Genomic DNA, 16,737 nt, shown 5'->3' on the forward strand with positions numbered 1-16,737 from the left:
TTGTGTTGAAGCACTCGCTCGCTTAAGAGCTCTCAAATGCAGTTATAAAGATGTACAAATCCATTTAAAAAATGTACGTAGTCATTGTTTCAAGTGATAGAAAAGAATATTATCATTATAGCAAAATTAAAAAATTAGTTGGGGGATGGCATAAATTCCACCGAAAGATAGGTGAATTTGAACAAATAATGACAAAATTTCTTCTTGTTCAGTTTATCGTCTAAACCATCGTAGGCTGTCAGTTTTATTCCCTTAACATATCAAGCATATAAATTACATTACTGGTCAGTTTCGGGGTTAAGCCACTTCCAGATGTCTGCAGCACGACACCAGATGTACAACAAATAGGTAATACAAGTACAATAAACATGTAAGACACGTTAGTGAGCAACATACGTAGTCTTCCACATATGAATCTGCTTACAAGCACAACTTTTAAAATACATCGTGCAGGCAAAAATCCTAACAGGTAATTTACCAGTTCTTGTACATTCATGTAAGAGCACACTGTGTACTTTTCCGCACTCATACATACGCTTAACTGTCACATATTGTGGGAAGCACGCCTCAACCAAAGAGTATGGTAAGAGCTGTCATTTTGCAGAGATAAAGCTATCGCCAGAGGGAGCTGCTGCCATGTGATCACAGCGTTACGTGCAAGTCAATTCTTATTAAACTTTCTGCGTAATGGACTTTCACAAATTATTTACATTCGTTGTTACTGAATGAAAAGCAGTGTCATTCTGGTAATATTTTTCTCTAAAGTGATATCACTAGTTCGCTTTCGAAAAATAGTGCATAGAAGCGGTTTTTGAAATTTTACTACTGACGAAAATTATTAATTTTAATATAACATTTTAGAAAAACGAACGCGTGAGACCACTTCAGAAAAAAAATATTACCAGAATGTCACTTATTTTTCTACAGTAATAACGAATGTAAATCACTTTAGTATTTAACGCAATTGTAAACAATTTTAAAAGTACTGTAAATAGTTTTAAAACTCCAGAGATAGGTATGACGCATGACTATAACCCTGTGGTGACCGGAAGACCGTAGAACCCTACTAGATGGGTCAGATCGCACCATCCAGACGAACCCCCGAGTGGATCGACACCTCATCCGAATAGCACTGCAGGACAGATCTGCGTCGTCCTTGGCTGTGGCGCAACTGTGGAACAGTCTTACACTATGAGGACTGACAATCCGTCGCAAAACTTCTCCGCCTCCCTTTGACGAATTCCAGATGGCAATGGTGCATGGAACGACGTCACTGGGCAAAGGAATGGCATCAGGTAGCGTTTCCGGACGATTCCACATTCTGTTTGTATGACAATGAAGGCCGCATTTTGGTTCGCCGCAGACAGGGGGAGCATTTGCACAAGACATACAGCGCCACACCAAGCCTTGTGGCGAGGGATGCTGTTGAGTACAGCCGCAAGTCACCACTGGTGCGGGTCAAGGGCACTGCACTGTGACCAGTGTGGCTTACGTGAAGGACATCCTGCGACACGTAGCCACACCCTTTCTGCACAACGTTCCAGACGCCATTTTTCAGCAAGACAATGCACGACGACACGTTGCTGCACGAACAAGTGCCTTCTTGGTGTCACAGGTTGTCAGCCTTTTGCCCTGATCTGCCAGACGACCAGACCAGTCCCAAATCGAAAATGTGTGGGGTATGGAAAGACGATGGCTGCAGTGCTGCGGCCTAATCCCAATCACCACAGATGAACTTTGGAACTAGGCGAATGCACCAAGAATGGCTAAAGCACAGGACGCCTTCGCGTCTGATACGTGTCCGTGCCATCACGCGTGGAACAAGTTACCAGGGCCAATGACGGGCGCTGTGTCTACTAGGCAACACGACACTTGCTTAACCAAGATGGCTGACATGATAATCATTTCTGCAGAACATACTAATGTACGTGTCCTGTGAACATGAACGTTCCATCTCTAGTCGTTCAAGGTGTTCTGTTTTTTTTTTCTGAACATGAGTGCATAATAAGTTTAATCAGAATTAACGACGTACGCACAACGCTGTGATCACATGACAGCAGCCTCCCTTGGTGATAACTTCGTCTCTCTAACATGATAATATGTCATAGCGTACTCTTTAGTTTATGCATGTTTCCCGCTATTTCTAACAGTTACGTGTGTGTATGAGTGCAGAATAGAATGCAGTACGTTATTAATCAAATGTGCAAGAACTATTAAGGCAGCCGTTAGTAAGGTTTTTGCCTACACAACGTGCTGTGGAAGTTGTACTTGTAAGCCCATTCGTATGGGCAAGACTATACTTGCAACATTCTGACATATGTATGCGTCGTCACAGTTTTCGATTGTTTATCGAAGTGTTCTTACCGAAGCGTACGTCGTAAGTCAGTTATCGTGTTTTCGTGACCACGCGGACGTGTTCGCGGAAGTACCTACGCAGTGGTCCTGTTTTTCACGAACACATTCGCGGACGTGTGAGGGCGATCATGTCTGGTTTGTGTGGCGCTCAACTGCGCGGCCATCCGCACTCGTACCAAGTCCCAATTTTTACACAGCTCAATTTTTACACAATCCAATCTAGCCACTGTCACGAATGATGATGATGAAGTGATACGGACAACACAAACATCCAGTCCCCTGGCAGAGAAAATCCACAGCCCGTCCAGGAATCTAACCCGGGACACCGTGATCCAGAGGCAGCAACGCTAACCAATAGACAACGAGCTGCAGACATGTGTGAGAGCGACTGCAGGTTCATAGGTTCCCGATCTGATAACACCATGGCCCGCGCCCCGGACGCAGAGATGGACGCAATACTGAGTGACAATACACAAACAAAGCCTAAAGGCGAGGTCCACTCCAGACACCAAAATGAAACACCAGGAGGAGAAAGATGCAGAACAGAGACGACAACGTCAGCAAGTACTGGAGGAAGTACAGTCCATTCAACGACAAATATTTGAAGACCCCGATGCATTTCTGAAGTTTTAACCTCGTCAGATACATCTGCCGCCATTGTAGTCACAAGTGGCAAAGGCACCAGGAAGACAACAGATCACCTTACACAATCCCAAGATGATGAGGGTTTCCAACCTGTACCAAAGTAGAAGGCTACCCGACGGAAGGCAGTGCAAACCTCGAAGAAAACCACCCAGCAAAAATTCGAAATTGCCAGTAGATATGATACTTTGACTGAAGATCCACCGCAGGAGTCCGCAACTGCCGAAGCACCGCGCCTACTGATGGCTGCGAAGCTGCCAATTGTCCCGCCCATTGTAATTTTTAATTGCTAAAATATCGTTAAAGTATGCAGAGAACTAAAAGAACGAATTAGTGGAAGCTTAAAAGCAGCTTATACAGGAGATGGAATGAAATTTCACGTCGATACATTTGAGAACTATCAGAAGGTGTCTTCTCTTTTCCGGGAACAACAATTACCGTTCCATGCGTATCAAGATATCAAGATCAGGCACCTAAAGGTGGTAGTTAAGGGTCTACCAACGTCAGTCACAGAAAAGCCAGTTCCACAATACTTGCAATAGCATGGTTTCACAATTAATGATGTGCACCAGTTCAAACGCAAGAAGCCGGGTAAACTCCGCCCACTAGCCGTACATGCTGTGACACTACCGCATGGAGAAAGGTCTTATACCTTTTACTTAGTACGCTATGTACTTTCGACAAAAGTGCCAGTGAAAGATTATCGATCACGAAATGAACTTTCACAGTGTAAACGCTGCCAACCCTGGACTGAAAGCGCCAGTTACTGCTGGTTACCTGCAAGGTGTGTTAAATGTGGAGATATGCATTGAGTTTCAACCCACAGCTAACATCGTCAAACCGGTGATACCCGACAAGGCAAGGTCGGGAGCTCAACTACCGCCACCACCAACCCACCGAAACATGCACTGAAACCCGATTCCAACAACGAGAGAAGCAAGTGGGGAACGTACGTTTACTTCAACACTTCAAGGAGAACAACAAACCAACACGGATGCTTCGAGATAAAGACTCAGATACAGCACTTAACGAAGTTACTACGGTCTTAAAACTTCTAAGCAGTCAGAATTTTCTACACAAACTGATCCTCCATGGGAAACGAATGCTGGCAGCAAAAGAGAAGCTGTCAAAAATAGCTATCTTGGTAGAAACCCTAGAGCAAATCGAAGAGTCAGGATAACATCATGGACACAAAAACACAGGACCTTCGAATCTGTATATGGAAGGTAACAGGTGTTCACCACAAAAAGAACTAATTACAGGATTTCATTACACTATATAAAACCGGTATTGTTCTTCTGTTCGATACCTACCTCCGACTGACTGAAAGCTTTAAGCTTCAAGCCGGCCGGAGTGGCCGAGCGGTTCTAGGCGCTACAGTCTGGAACCGCACGATCGCTAGGGTCGCAGATTCGAATCCTGCCTCGGGATGGCTGTGTGTGATGTCCTCAGGTTAGTTAGGTTTAAGTAGTTCTAAGTTTTAGGGGACTGATGACTTCATATGTTAAGTCTTATAGTGTTCAGAGCCATTTAACCATTTTTTTAAGCTTCAAAATATGGTAGGATATCGTAGAGATGGACAACTACGATGAGGTGGCGGCACAGCTATCTGCCTCCACCGCGCCATAACCCATCGAGAAGTGGACCCACCACAACTGCGAAAACTGGAGCAGTACCATTTGGACTGAACTAGGAGACATAGATCTAGTTGTGATATACCTCCGACGAGCACCCCAATTAATCAAACAGAACATAAGAAACTTCTTGGCACCACATGGAATGACGTGCGTTGGAGGTGACTGGAACGCCAAGCACTTGGCTCTCAAGAGTAAACAACCCGAGAGGCCCTCGAACTGCTTCGCCTAGAACAGGAATTAGACTTGATGATTTGAGGCCCACTCCAACCAACTCATACTTCGTGTCATACCCAACATCATCCAGATGTATTAGATATTGTTATCACTGAAGAACTCGGAATCTACCCTCAGTTGGTAACTACAAACGATTTATCGTGGAACCACGACCCTGTTCTGGCAACAAAAAAAAATTGTTCAAATGGCTCTGAGCACTATGGGACTTAACTTCGGAGGTCATCAGTCCCCTAGAACTTAGAACTACTTAAACCTAACTAACCTAAGGACATCACACACATCCATGCCCGAGGCAGGATTCGAACCTGCGACCGTAGCGGTTGCGCGGTTCCAGACTGTAGCGCCTACAACCACTCGGCCACCTCGGCCGGCTTCTGGCAACACTTCCGAGGATAAATCACCCACAGTCCCGAAGAATACACCAAGAAAATAACTGGGCACAATTTAAAAGACACCTCAGAAACAACACTGGAGGTCCAGGCAACGGACCAGATCGACTATGCGGTGGACTATATAACACGAAAAATACGGAAGGCGCGTAAATTGTCCTCTGTTGGAAGACATGATGTTCACCTTCCTACTCCAGAAGAAAGATGAAATGAAACGAGTTAAAATTATACTAACCGACTCAACTCCTGTGAAATCTATCCAAACCCCCGCAGGTACTAACCGTAGACCCACTGACCAAAGCCGAAACATTTGCTACATCCTTCGAACAGCAGACAACATTACTGAGGGAACCATTAAACGTAACCGAGAACGAGTACGTTATATATCACCAACCAACTTGTGAAGTGGACTATGACAAAAGACGATACATCGCAACCAAGCCTCCCTGCACCAAAAGAGGTAAGAATGGTAAAGAAGAAACTCCAGGCGAGTAAGGCACCAGGCACTGACAGAATAAGCAACCTCCACTTCAGGAAGTTGCTAAGATAACTTCTAGTTCTGTTAAACGGAATTTACAGCGGCTGCCTAACCCAAAGCCAGGGCTGGATGTAACAATAGCTAAAATTACAGACCTGTTAGCATCTGTTCAGCGGGATGAGTAAAACCTTGTAAAGCGTTATCTACACCCGTTTCCTTGAATGTCTAGTGCCTGATGCTACAGTTTGGGCAGAACAATACAGTTTCCAAGGGAAACTGTCGGTGGAGCTGCAATTATTACGACTAGCAGAACATGTTACAAAGAACCTTAACACAACCAGTGCCTCCGCTACAATTTTCTAGACATAGGAGAATCATAGGACACGGTTTGGAGAGAACACCTGAACCGGAAACTGGAACAACAAACGCCAGTACCAACTTGTTACAGCAAACTCATCGCCAATTAGCTGGAAGTCAGAAAAATGACCTTAACAATCCGAGGCCAACCATCTGACTGCCACCCGACAAGGGCGGGCCTACCCCAAGAATCGGTTCTCTCACTCCTATTATTCATTAATTACGTCAACGAGATACCAACAGCCGTTGGAGTGCAAATAGCACAGTTTGCTCACGATACGGCCTGCTTTACCAGCAGAAGACACATCCGGGTCAATATCAGATGACTGCTAGAATAACTCGAGCCGCGTGGGGTAGCGGCACGGTATGGATGTGTGTGTCGTCCTTAGCGTATGTTACATTAAGTAGTGTGTAAGCTTAGGGACCTATGACCTCAGCAGTTTGGTCCCATAAGACCTTACCACAAATTTACAAATTTCCAACAACTCGACGCTACAGCGACAGGGTGCAAGATCAACAAAGTACAGTTAAACTCGACCAAGACGACTGCCGTTTACTTCAGTAAAAAACACCCGCAGATGCCTATTGCACTGAGACTGAATCGACAAGACATTTCACGGGGTACTAAGGCGACATACTTAGGGGCTACCCTACACAAACAATTCTTCCTCCTTACGCATATAAAATATTTTAGAAACAAAGTCATTAGACTGGATAGAAAACTCTTCAACTTTTTTAAAAGCTCAGACCTAAGCACCACAGCCAAATTACGACTGTATAAAGCAACAGTCCTTTCAAAAATGCTGTACGGCAGCTGTGTTTGGGGTATGGCTAGAGACAAAGCCATTGGAATGGATAAGAAACTTTCTCCTTTTTGAAAAGCTCAGACCTAAGCACCACAGTCAAATTACGAATGTATAAGCTACAGCCTTTTTAAAAACTCTGTACGGTAGCACTGTTTAGGGTATGGCTAGCTAAACACAGATCAATCGCCTTCATCTAGAACAAAATATGATACTTCGATGGATGCTTTGTAATCGTATTGTCATATCGCTGGCTTAGTTGTGGGGCAGCGACGTCTGTCGAGTCGAGCGCGGGACATGGAACTGTTATGTTGTGTAGTGTGTAGCTCTGCATGTGAGATGCATTGTTAGTATGGAAGTTGAAGTGTTGCTGCAAGTGTTACTACAGTAAAGTGATAAAATAAGTAAATGATTCAGAGGAATGTGCGTCAAGAAGTAATTTAAAATGAGCAGTGCTGCTGATAACGTATTTGTGTATCCTCTCGTTGCGTGTCGTACCGTACAGTATCAATCATCCGCGCCGTGTTCGGTCTCTCAGAATGAACTGAAGTGAATCAGCAAAAATTAGTGACCACAAAAGAGTACAAACAAGTGCGAGTGTCTTGTAGCGAGCGTGAGGACGTGCGTTCGATCACCGCGTTTCCGCCTTATCAACAATCAGCCGCGCCGCGACGGTTATGCGCACGCTCGTACAAGTGAGAACTGAGAAGTGAAAAATTAACTACACGAACAGTGTTATATCATTACTAGTGACAAGGAGGACTATTACCAGACATCTCTATGTGTGACAAGCGTAAGAACTGTCGTTCGATCATTCGACTTCCGCATCATCAACAATCATCCGCGTCGTGTCGGTTACGCGTACGCTCGTCCGAATGGTATTTTGGACTGTTAATCATGAAGATTGTTAATTGGGATAAACATTTACGATTTAGAGTGTAATCAGTGCAATCTGTGGTTTCCATATCGTCTCAGAATATAGATGTTCATACCAGACATAGGACAGTGTTGTGTTTTAACGTTGAGTGGCTCCCCTAAACCCGCTTGCATATTTCGATAAATAATTTCAGGCAAGCCAACAGCAGTGTGGAGCAGAACAATACGACCGCCGCGGGATTACCAGGTACGTGGTGTGGACATGGCGCACGGTCACGAAACGAGAAGTCAGTATAAGGTACCCCCCCCCCCCCCAACCATTCGTACTCTCGGGCGTGTTACATGGCGACGTGTATTCACGACTTGCAATTTTCGGATAAGAAGTGCCGTATAATTTATTAGGAAAGCCAACCATTTATGTACAAACACTGATTGTTAGTTTATATTATTGAGTGACGTTACGCGAGCTCTGGGATGTGTACGTCAAAGAACTTGTGACACAGTGTATATACTCGTCCGATCCATGACAGAGCATTACTTAGTGGTATAATTTTTAATAACAGTTAATACAATTGCAGAACTACATTTACATTAGCTTATATTTAATTCCTTTTTTTTTTTCTTTTACGTGATCTTGTTTGTTATGTGTGTTTCTGAGCAAGAATTACAGCGTTGAATGTGTACGGCGTTGTAGTTTGGTTGTGGATATTGCTATCGATTCTATGCTACGAGTGTTACTGTGATTTGTTTATTTTTTGCTTGGGTGACTTTACGGTGGTTCAATATGGCAAGTAATAAGCTTGGTGCAACTGCAGTAGAGAGGGATGTGAAAGTAATGTCTTTAGGTGAAAGTAATCAGGTGGAGACGAAAACAGAAGCAAGTAGTAGTGAAATGTCGAAGGATTCCGGTATAGGTGACAGTAGTTTATTAGCAATGATGGGAAGTCCTAATGCAGTGTCGTCACCAATCATGGAGACACCCAAATGACATGATTGTATACTTTGGCCTCACCTGTCTATCGTTGACATGCTCAAAATATTATTGAATAGTAACAAACAAATAGAGGAAGACATTAAGAGCTAGAGGGAAGATATTATACATCAGAGGGAATATATTATGTGCCAAAAAGAAGATATTTGGCGATCATTAGACAACAAGAAATTATCATTTCAAGAAAACAATTAAGGCAAGATATTAAGCGATTGGGAGAACACATAAACGAATAACTCATTAAAAAAATCGACGAGACTAATGAGGCTCTAAGGAAACTGGATGAGTCAAGTCATCAGAGGATAGATGAACTTACTGTTCCGGTAGAGGAGAATGTTGCAGGCAATACTAAACGTTTTGAAAAGGTAGCATCAGATGACGAAGAAGTGAAGGAAGAAATTACTTTAATTAGGTCTAGGCTTATGTTGAGCGTTTTGGACAACTAGATGAGGAAGTGAAACACTGTAAACACAGGATATCAGCTGTTGCGCTAAACCAGGATGCTTACGCATGGTGAGTAGAAGAGGTGTACAGTGAGGTAGGAAAGACTAAAGAACAGGTCGGTCAGCAGGTGAAGAGTGAAATGAAATCACTATTATGTGATGGAAGCATTGCTGGTGATAGCTTAATTGGTATACAAAATGATGAGGTCTTCCTTGGCATAGGGAATTTTAAGAACTTCGAACCACATAGGAGATGGCATCCTAAAGATTTCTTAGATCAATTTAAGGGCGTGTTACCTGAATTATGGGTGGAGCAAAGAAAGGTACGCTTCGTTGCAGCAAGAATGGAAGGTGAAGCTCTTACCTGGGGTATGAGAATAGGGCATAAGTGTACAACCTTTGCTGAATTTGAAAAGGAGTTTTTGCAACAATATTAGTCGAGACGGAAGCAAAATGAAGTACATAACAGTCTATACCAGGGTAGAAGGTTTGAGAGAGGGCGCGACCAAGAAATTTTTTCAAGATAATTATGAGAGGAACTTGTATTTAGGTGAACCAGTGACGACAGAAGCAATAGTGTCTCTGACCATAAGTAAGCTACCAACTGGAGTTCAGGATAAGTTGCTAGCTATCCCTAAAGATGACGTAGAGACAATGAAACTAGTCTTAGCACAATTAAACCCGTTGTCTGAATCACAAGGGACAGGAGGCAGAAAAGATGATAGAAGAGTATCAGGGAACAATGAAACAATACAAATACCCATTCAAACCATGACAATAGACATGGTGGACGACATTGGAATAATTATAATGATAGGAGACAATACGGTGGTTTCTGTGGCCATGGTGGTCACAGAGGCGTCCATGGCGGCTACGGATATATAGGAACGCAAGGCACGATGCATCGGATGACCAGGTGCGAAATTGGAAACATAGCAGGTGGAACGCGTATATAACATACTTTGAGGGTGTAATGAACAGCATACCTCATGCCACAAGGGCAAACACCAAGTGGAAAATATTAAACTATAGTGAGCAAGATTAATGACAGTGATATATTGTGATGTCTCTGAATCTGTACACATGTCAGCTGCTATTGTCCTTAAGTACAGACATTAATTTCTGATTATTATGAAGTTTCATGAGGACACTCGAATCGAGTGAGATTTAACTAGGATGTGTTACAGCCATATGCAAATTTTTTCTTTCTTTTCACCTTCTATCTGTGTAACCTAGATTATATGTATTACTTTTCTTCTTGCCCACACAGTGAGATGGTTTGAGTGATTACTAGTGTCTAGTGTACATAAGTTGTGCTATCCAAAAGTTTTTCATTTAAAAGTTTCTTAATACTCCTGCTTAATGATTGCTACTGTTTTTTGTACCATTCACTTAGTAACTAAATTTAACTTAAAGGACATCCATATTTTATTTTTCTTCTTAATAGCCTATGTGTTTATTATGTCATATAGAACATCGTAATGTCTACTATAGTAGTAACCGACTAAGGTTAAGTTGAATAGGCATTGCTGGGGTAACACTGAGAGCACCATTAAACTGTTTCATGTACGACAATGGACGGTTTACCACGAGGCGAGAGAGGCGAGCTGACGACTATACTCCTCATCTGCCGGCCAGCACAGCATCGACGCTACAGTCACTCCCAACTCCGTTCATTGCAAAGAACGCTCCCTTGTGATGCAGTGTTGTGAGTAGTGAAATAATAATTTTTTCTTTTCCCTGGATTTTGACAGCCTAGTGCTGATGGAGGTTCTTCAGTGTTTGCCTAATAGTGCCACCAGTGATATTGTCTACGAAGAGTAGCACTGAATGCATGTGTTTTTCTACTAACTTTTTTTAATCTCTTTCTTTAGGTCTCCTATCTGTCATATCTAACCTACTGTATTTGTAAAAGTTTCTATTTCAGGGACTTAAATATTTTGTGTCTTATTGTATTAGCTCCTTGTTTATCCACTCTATTGTAACTGTGTTTTGTTATACAGGTTGCACTGTAGGTAGGGTTCTTTTACTATGTAAAATTTTGCATATTTGACAACTGTTCTTTATGTTTCCATGGTTATGTGTAACTCATGTCTGGTCCACAATGTGGCAATGGTATATAACTGTGGGATGGGGCATTATACACCCCACCCCCTCACACCATCTCTTTAACCCCCCGCATTAGAGAATTATCTATATTTCGATATTCTCTTCGACAATTTGAAAACTTTTTCATGGGGGAATGTAAGCATACTGCCATATCGCTGGTTTAGTTGTGGAGTACCTTTGCAGGCAGCCACGTCTGTCGAGTTGAGCGCGGGACATGGAACTGTTACGTTGTGTAGCTCTACATGTGAGATGCATTGTTAGTATGGAAGTTGAAGTGTTGCTGCAAGTGTTACTACAGTAAAGTGATAAAATAAGTAAATGATTCAGAGGAATGTGCATCAAGAAGTAATTTGAAATGAGCAGTGCTGCTGATAATGTATTTGTGTATCCTCTCGTTGCGTGTCGTACCGTACAGTATCAATCATCCATGCCGTGTTCGGTCTCTCAGAATGAACTGAAGTGAATCAGCAAAAATTAGTGACCACAAAAGAGTACAAACAAGTGCGAGTGTCTTGTAGCGAGCGTGAGGACGTGCGTTCGATCACCGCGTTTCCGCCTTATCAACAATCAGCCGCGCCGTGATGGTTATGCACACGCTCGTACAAGTGAGAACTGAGAAGTGAAAAATTACCTTTACGAACAGTGTTATATCATTACTCGTGACAAGGAGGACTATTACCAGATATCTGTATGTGTGACAAGCGTAAGAACTGTCGTTCAATCATTCGGCTTCCGCATCATCAACAATCATCCCTGTCATGTCGGTTACGCACACGCTCGTCCGAATGGTATTTTGGACTGTTAATCATCAAGATTGTTGACTGGGATAAACATTTACGATTTAGAGTGTAAACAGTGCAACCTGTGGTTTCCATATCGTCTCAGAATATAGATGTTCGTACCAGACATAGGACAGTGTTGTGTCTTAACATTGAGTGGTTCCCCTAAACCCGCTTGCATATTTTGTTAGGCAATTTCAGGCAAGCCAACAGCAGTGTGGAGCAGGACAATACGACCACCGCGGGATTATCAGATATGTGGTGTGGACAGGACACATGGTCACGAAACGAGAAGTCAGTATAAAGTACACCACCCATTCGTACGCCCAGGCAGGTTACAACTTGGTGCCAGCCATTATACCAGAAGAGTTGATCTGCATAACGAAGTCATCTACATCTACATCTACATGGATACACTGGAAATTACATTTAAGTGCCTGGCAGAGGGTTCATCGAACCACCTTCACAATTCTCTATTATTCTAACTTCGTTTAGTGCGTGGAAATAATGAACACCTATATCTTTCCGTACGAATTCTGATTTTCCTTATTTTATCTTGGTGATTGTTCCTCCCTGTATAGGTCGGTGGCAATAAAATATTCTCGCATTCGGATGAGAAAGTTGGTGATTGGAGTTTCTTGAGAAGATTCCGTCACAACGAAAAACGCCTTTCTTTTAATGATGTCCATCGCAAATCCTGTATCATTTCTGTGACAGTCTCTCCCATATTTCGCGATAATACAAAACGTGCTGCATTTCTTTGAACTTTTTCTATGTACTCCATCAGTCCTATCTGGCAATGATCCCACACTGCACAGCAGTATTCTAGAAGATGATGGACAAGCGTAGTGTAGGCAGTCTCCTTAGTAGGTCTGTTACATTTTCTAAGTGTCCTGCCAATAAAACACAGTCTTTGGTTAGCCTCCCCCACAACATTTTCTATGTGTTCCTTCCAATTTAAGTTGCTCGCAGTTGTAATACCTTGGTATTTAGTTGAATTTACGGCTTTTAGATTAGATTGATTTATCATGTAACCGAAGTTTAACGAGTTCCTCTTAGCACACTTGTGGATGACCTCACACTTTTCGTTATTTAAGGTCAACTGCCACTTTTTGCACCATTCTGATATTTCTTCTAAATCGTTTTGCAGTTTGTTTTGATCTTCTGATGATTTTATTAGTCGATAAACGACAGCGTCATCAGCAAACAACCAAAGATGGCTGCTCAGATTGTCTCCCAAATCGCATATATAGGTTTGGAACAGCAAAGGGCCTATAACACTACCTTGGGGAACGCCAGAAATCACTTCTGTTTTACTCGATGACTTTCTGTCAATTGTTACGAACTGTGACCTCTCTGACAGGAAATCACAGATCCAGTCACATATCTGAGATGATATTCCATAAGCACGCAATTTCACTACAAGCCGCTTGTGTGGTGCAGTGTCAAATGCCTTCTGGAAATCCAGAAATACAGAATCGGTCTGAAATCCCTTGCCAGTAGCACTCAGCACTTCATGTGAATAAAGAGCTATATATGGACACAATAAATGAAGCGATCAGGAAGCGGTCGACGAAATTACATAATAAAATAGACCAGTTGAGAGCCTCAATATTTCATAGACGAATATTAGGTCAGACACTGCTCATTCCCATAGCACCGTTATAAAGTACCCCGATCATTAGTACAGTGAAAATATGAGCTACTTCGTTAGCTGGAGGTGTCTTACGCATCAACACAAAGTTCCTGATACGTTAACTCCAAATGTTCAAGAAATAAATAAAATAAACACTCATCCCTACTTGACGCCAAGAAACATGGATTAATAAACAAAAAAGAGTATGTATGGGTGCATGCCTGTCCCCACATGACACGAAAAAAATTGTTAAATGTGACACACACACACACACACACACACACACACACACACACAATATCATTTAAATAATGTAAATAACAATTGTAATATGTATGGTTAATGTTGTTCACTAATGTATCTTTGGTATTACTTTGCAGACTTTTGAAACTGGCCTTAGGGGGAAAGCTGGCAAATAAAATACTTTATATCCATGGTGCATTAAAGGAATGAAACTGACAGCCTACGGTGGTGAAGACGGTTCCATCACTTAGACAAATGGCAATAAAACAAACCGTATAGGACTGTTGTTCAAGGTCTTTCTTTGCCGGAGCTTAAACTGTTCATGCCAGAGAATTATGTGGAACATAGCTACTCAGGAAACAGCCAGTTCCTGAAAATTGTCGGTATCGCACATAACGGAAGTTTCTACTCGGTCTGTTACAATTAACAGCAGTAAGATGCGACCTTGTGATGTAATCTATATTAACTCCACTGATGTGGGACTCACCAGAGAGCACCATGTCGAGGTACTGGCAGCCCAGGACCTGCTCATAGCTGGGCTGGCCGCCGCTCTTCTGCATCAGCTCGTCCACCTCTCTCTGCAGCCGCTGCTGCACGTCCTCGTTCGTGGCCAGCAGGTAGCTGCAGAACGTCAGCAGTGTCGACACAGTGTCGAAGCCGGCGATGAAAAATATGAGCGCCTGCGCCGTGATATCATCATCAGTGAGGTCTGCAATAAGGTGAAATGCAGAGTGCAGGATACCGTGTGCTGAAGAAAAAACGAAGTACATAAAATGACTCTGCTGCCTGTCTTGACATGTTATTAATTTACACACATTGTCCATCCAAGAGAGACTGTGTTCATGGTAGTTAATAAAACGCAATTTGTCGGCGAGCCATATTTACCTTCCGAGTGACACTCTAGCATGGTGTGGGTGATGTATGCTAGTTCAGTTGTAAAGTGCAGTTTTTAACAACCAATGGAATACCATTAAAGATAAGCCAAACAGATAAACGCGAGTTAGTAAATTACTCAGAACATTCTAAGTGTTTGGACTTACAAGCTGATTAGGATTTGAAACGGGATATTTGCGTTCCTCTTCAGTACAGAACTGGAAACAGATAAATTTATATGAACTGTGTTGTGTGTCTTTCTATGCGTCGATGTTTGACGACATAATAATGTTGGCTAGCTTGTACTTTATGAAAGAATAAATATTCTGCTAAAGTGTACAAATAATTAACCATTTTATTTGCATATTAATTACAAATATATTCACCAAATGCATCCAAATTTGAAAATGTTAACAATGAGTCTAAGTACAACAACTCTTTCCCCAATTGTTTATGTGACTTTACTCACTCTAGCTGTGAGCCATTAATTCCTTAAACCATGAATATTCCATTTATCCCATACGTTTCTAGAACTGCACAACTTTATATACGTCAGCATTAAGGAGATGTTGGGTGAAGTTTAGAATTCGTTTTTTATATAAGCATTATTTTTATCGAAATAATCATACATGCATCCTTGTATAATTTTTTTTGTCTTATAACAAATTAGAAATCACGATGGGATTGTAGCTATTTGAGAAACACATAAGTTTCTTGGCAGATGTTTAAAAAATATTTAAAATTCAAATAGAAAACGCTCACGCCATAACTCCTAAATTCAATTATCTATAATTAAAGAAGTGAAATGAATCGATTAATCTGTTGGGGCTCTAGAATGCTTAACATCAAAAAAAGTTGTTTCCAGAAAAACGTTTTTAAATTTAAGAGTAACAAAAAAAAGTTGTTACAAAAATCACGGTGAATCTGCAATACCAAGACCATAGAGTCATCTTCTTCCTCAAACATGCTCTGATACTGAATTTGGTGCTGTATTCGTTTCAGTCCCAGCTATTTTAACAAAGTGAGGCATTTCTTGCTCCGCAACTGCCGCGCGTTTCCTCAGAGAATTCCGCGAAGTTTTTGCACTCCGTCCCTATGAGATTCCTAAAATGTTCGTGGTCTTAAGCATAGGCAAATAACCTTCGTTGAATATAGCTGCAGTTATATATGCTGTTATGTCAACAGCTTTTGCCCCACGGTGGAATGTTTCGGTACAAGTTTCCAAATGCACGCACTGAAGCTCTTGTTGACATACGGCGTATTCATACAGGTGCATCTTTTAAGGAAATATTCATTGGACAAAAATTCGTGTACTAATCGAATCTTTTCTTGAACTAATTCATCGAACACTTGCAGCTGCCAATATTTTGCTCGGCGCGCTGTTTCGTTCAACTTGCTGTAATTTGTAAAATACTTTCACGACAAAAAATTCCTTTTGCAGGCATAATGTATACAATTCGATGCAAATATGTAAAAACAGTTCCATGTTTTCATCGGTCTCGACCAGAACCTCCCCTTGTCTCTCTTTGCACTAGGCAGATTTTCTTAGAGAACTACTTGGGTATTACTGGTTATAGTACAGCATGCAGTTTCCTCATAGATAACTGCATCGCATGTGAAAAGCCTGATATTGCAACTGGTACTGCCCGCTGAACCATCAGTGTGCAACATGAATATAAAATTTGGATACTATGTCAATGTCAAAGGTGACTATTCAACCAGGATATCATGCTGTGTCCATCCAGTCAAAACCTGGTCAGATGTCTCACAGGAACTCAATTTATTTAGAAGTCGTTAATGTACTGGACCATGAAATTTTCTGAAGGCAGGAAATATCGTTCAGTCATGGTTCCTTTGGTCATAGCACTGAGCTTACGAGGTACGAAGAGCAC

General features: G+C 42.0%; 1 protein-coding gene across 1 annotated transcript in view; it reads right to left on the reverse strand.

Annotated features, from left to right (window-relative positions):
- LOC124772841 (cytochrome P450 9e2-like) overlaps nt 1–16,737 on the reverse strand; it is an 86,029-nt gene that overhangs the window by 19,761 nt on the left and 49,531 nt on the right. Inside the window, exon 6 of the mRNA XM_047249354.1 lies at nt 14,460–14,681. Within this exon, the coding sequence (XP_047105310.1) occupies nt 14,460–14,681 (222 nt within the window). The remainder of the gene's footprint in view (nt 1–14,459; nt 14,682–16,737) is intronic.

The sequence above is a fragment of the Schistocerca piceifrons genome, chromosome 2, assembly GCF_021461385.2.
Source record: "Schistocerca piceifrons isolate TAMUIC-IGC-003096 chromosome 2, iqSchPice1.1, whole genome shotgun sequence".
Classification (NCBI taxonomy): domain Eukaryota; kingdom Metazoa; phylum Arthropoda; class Insecta; order Orthoptera; family Acrididae; genus Schistocerca; species Schistocerca piceifrons.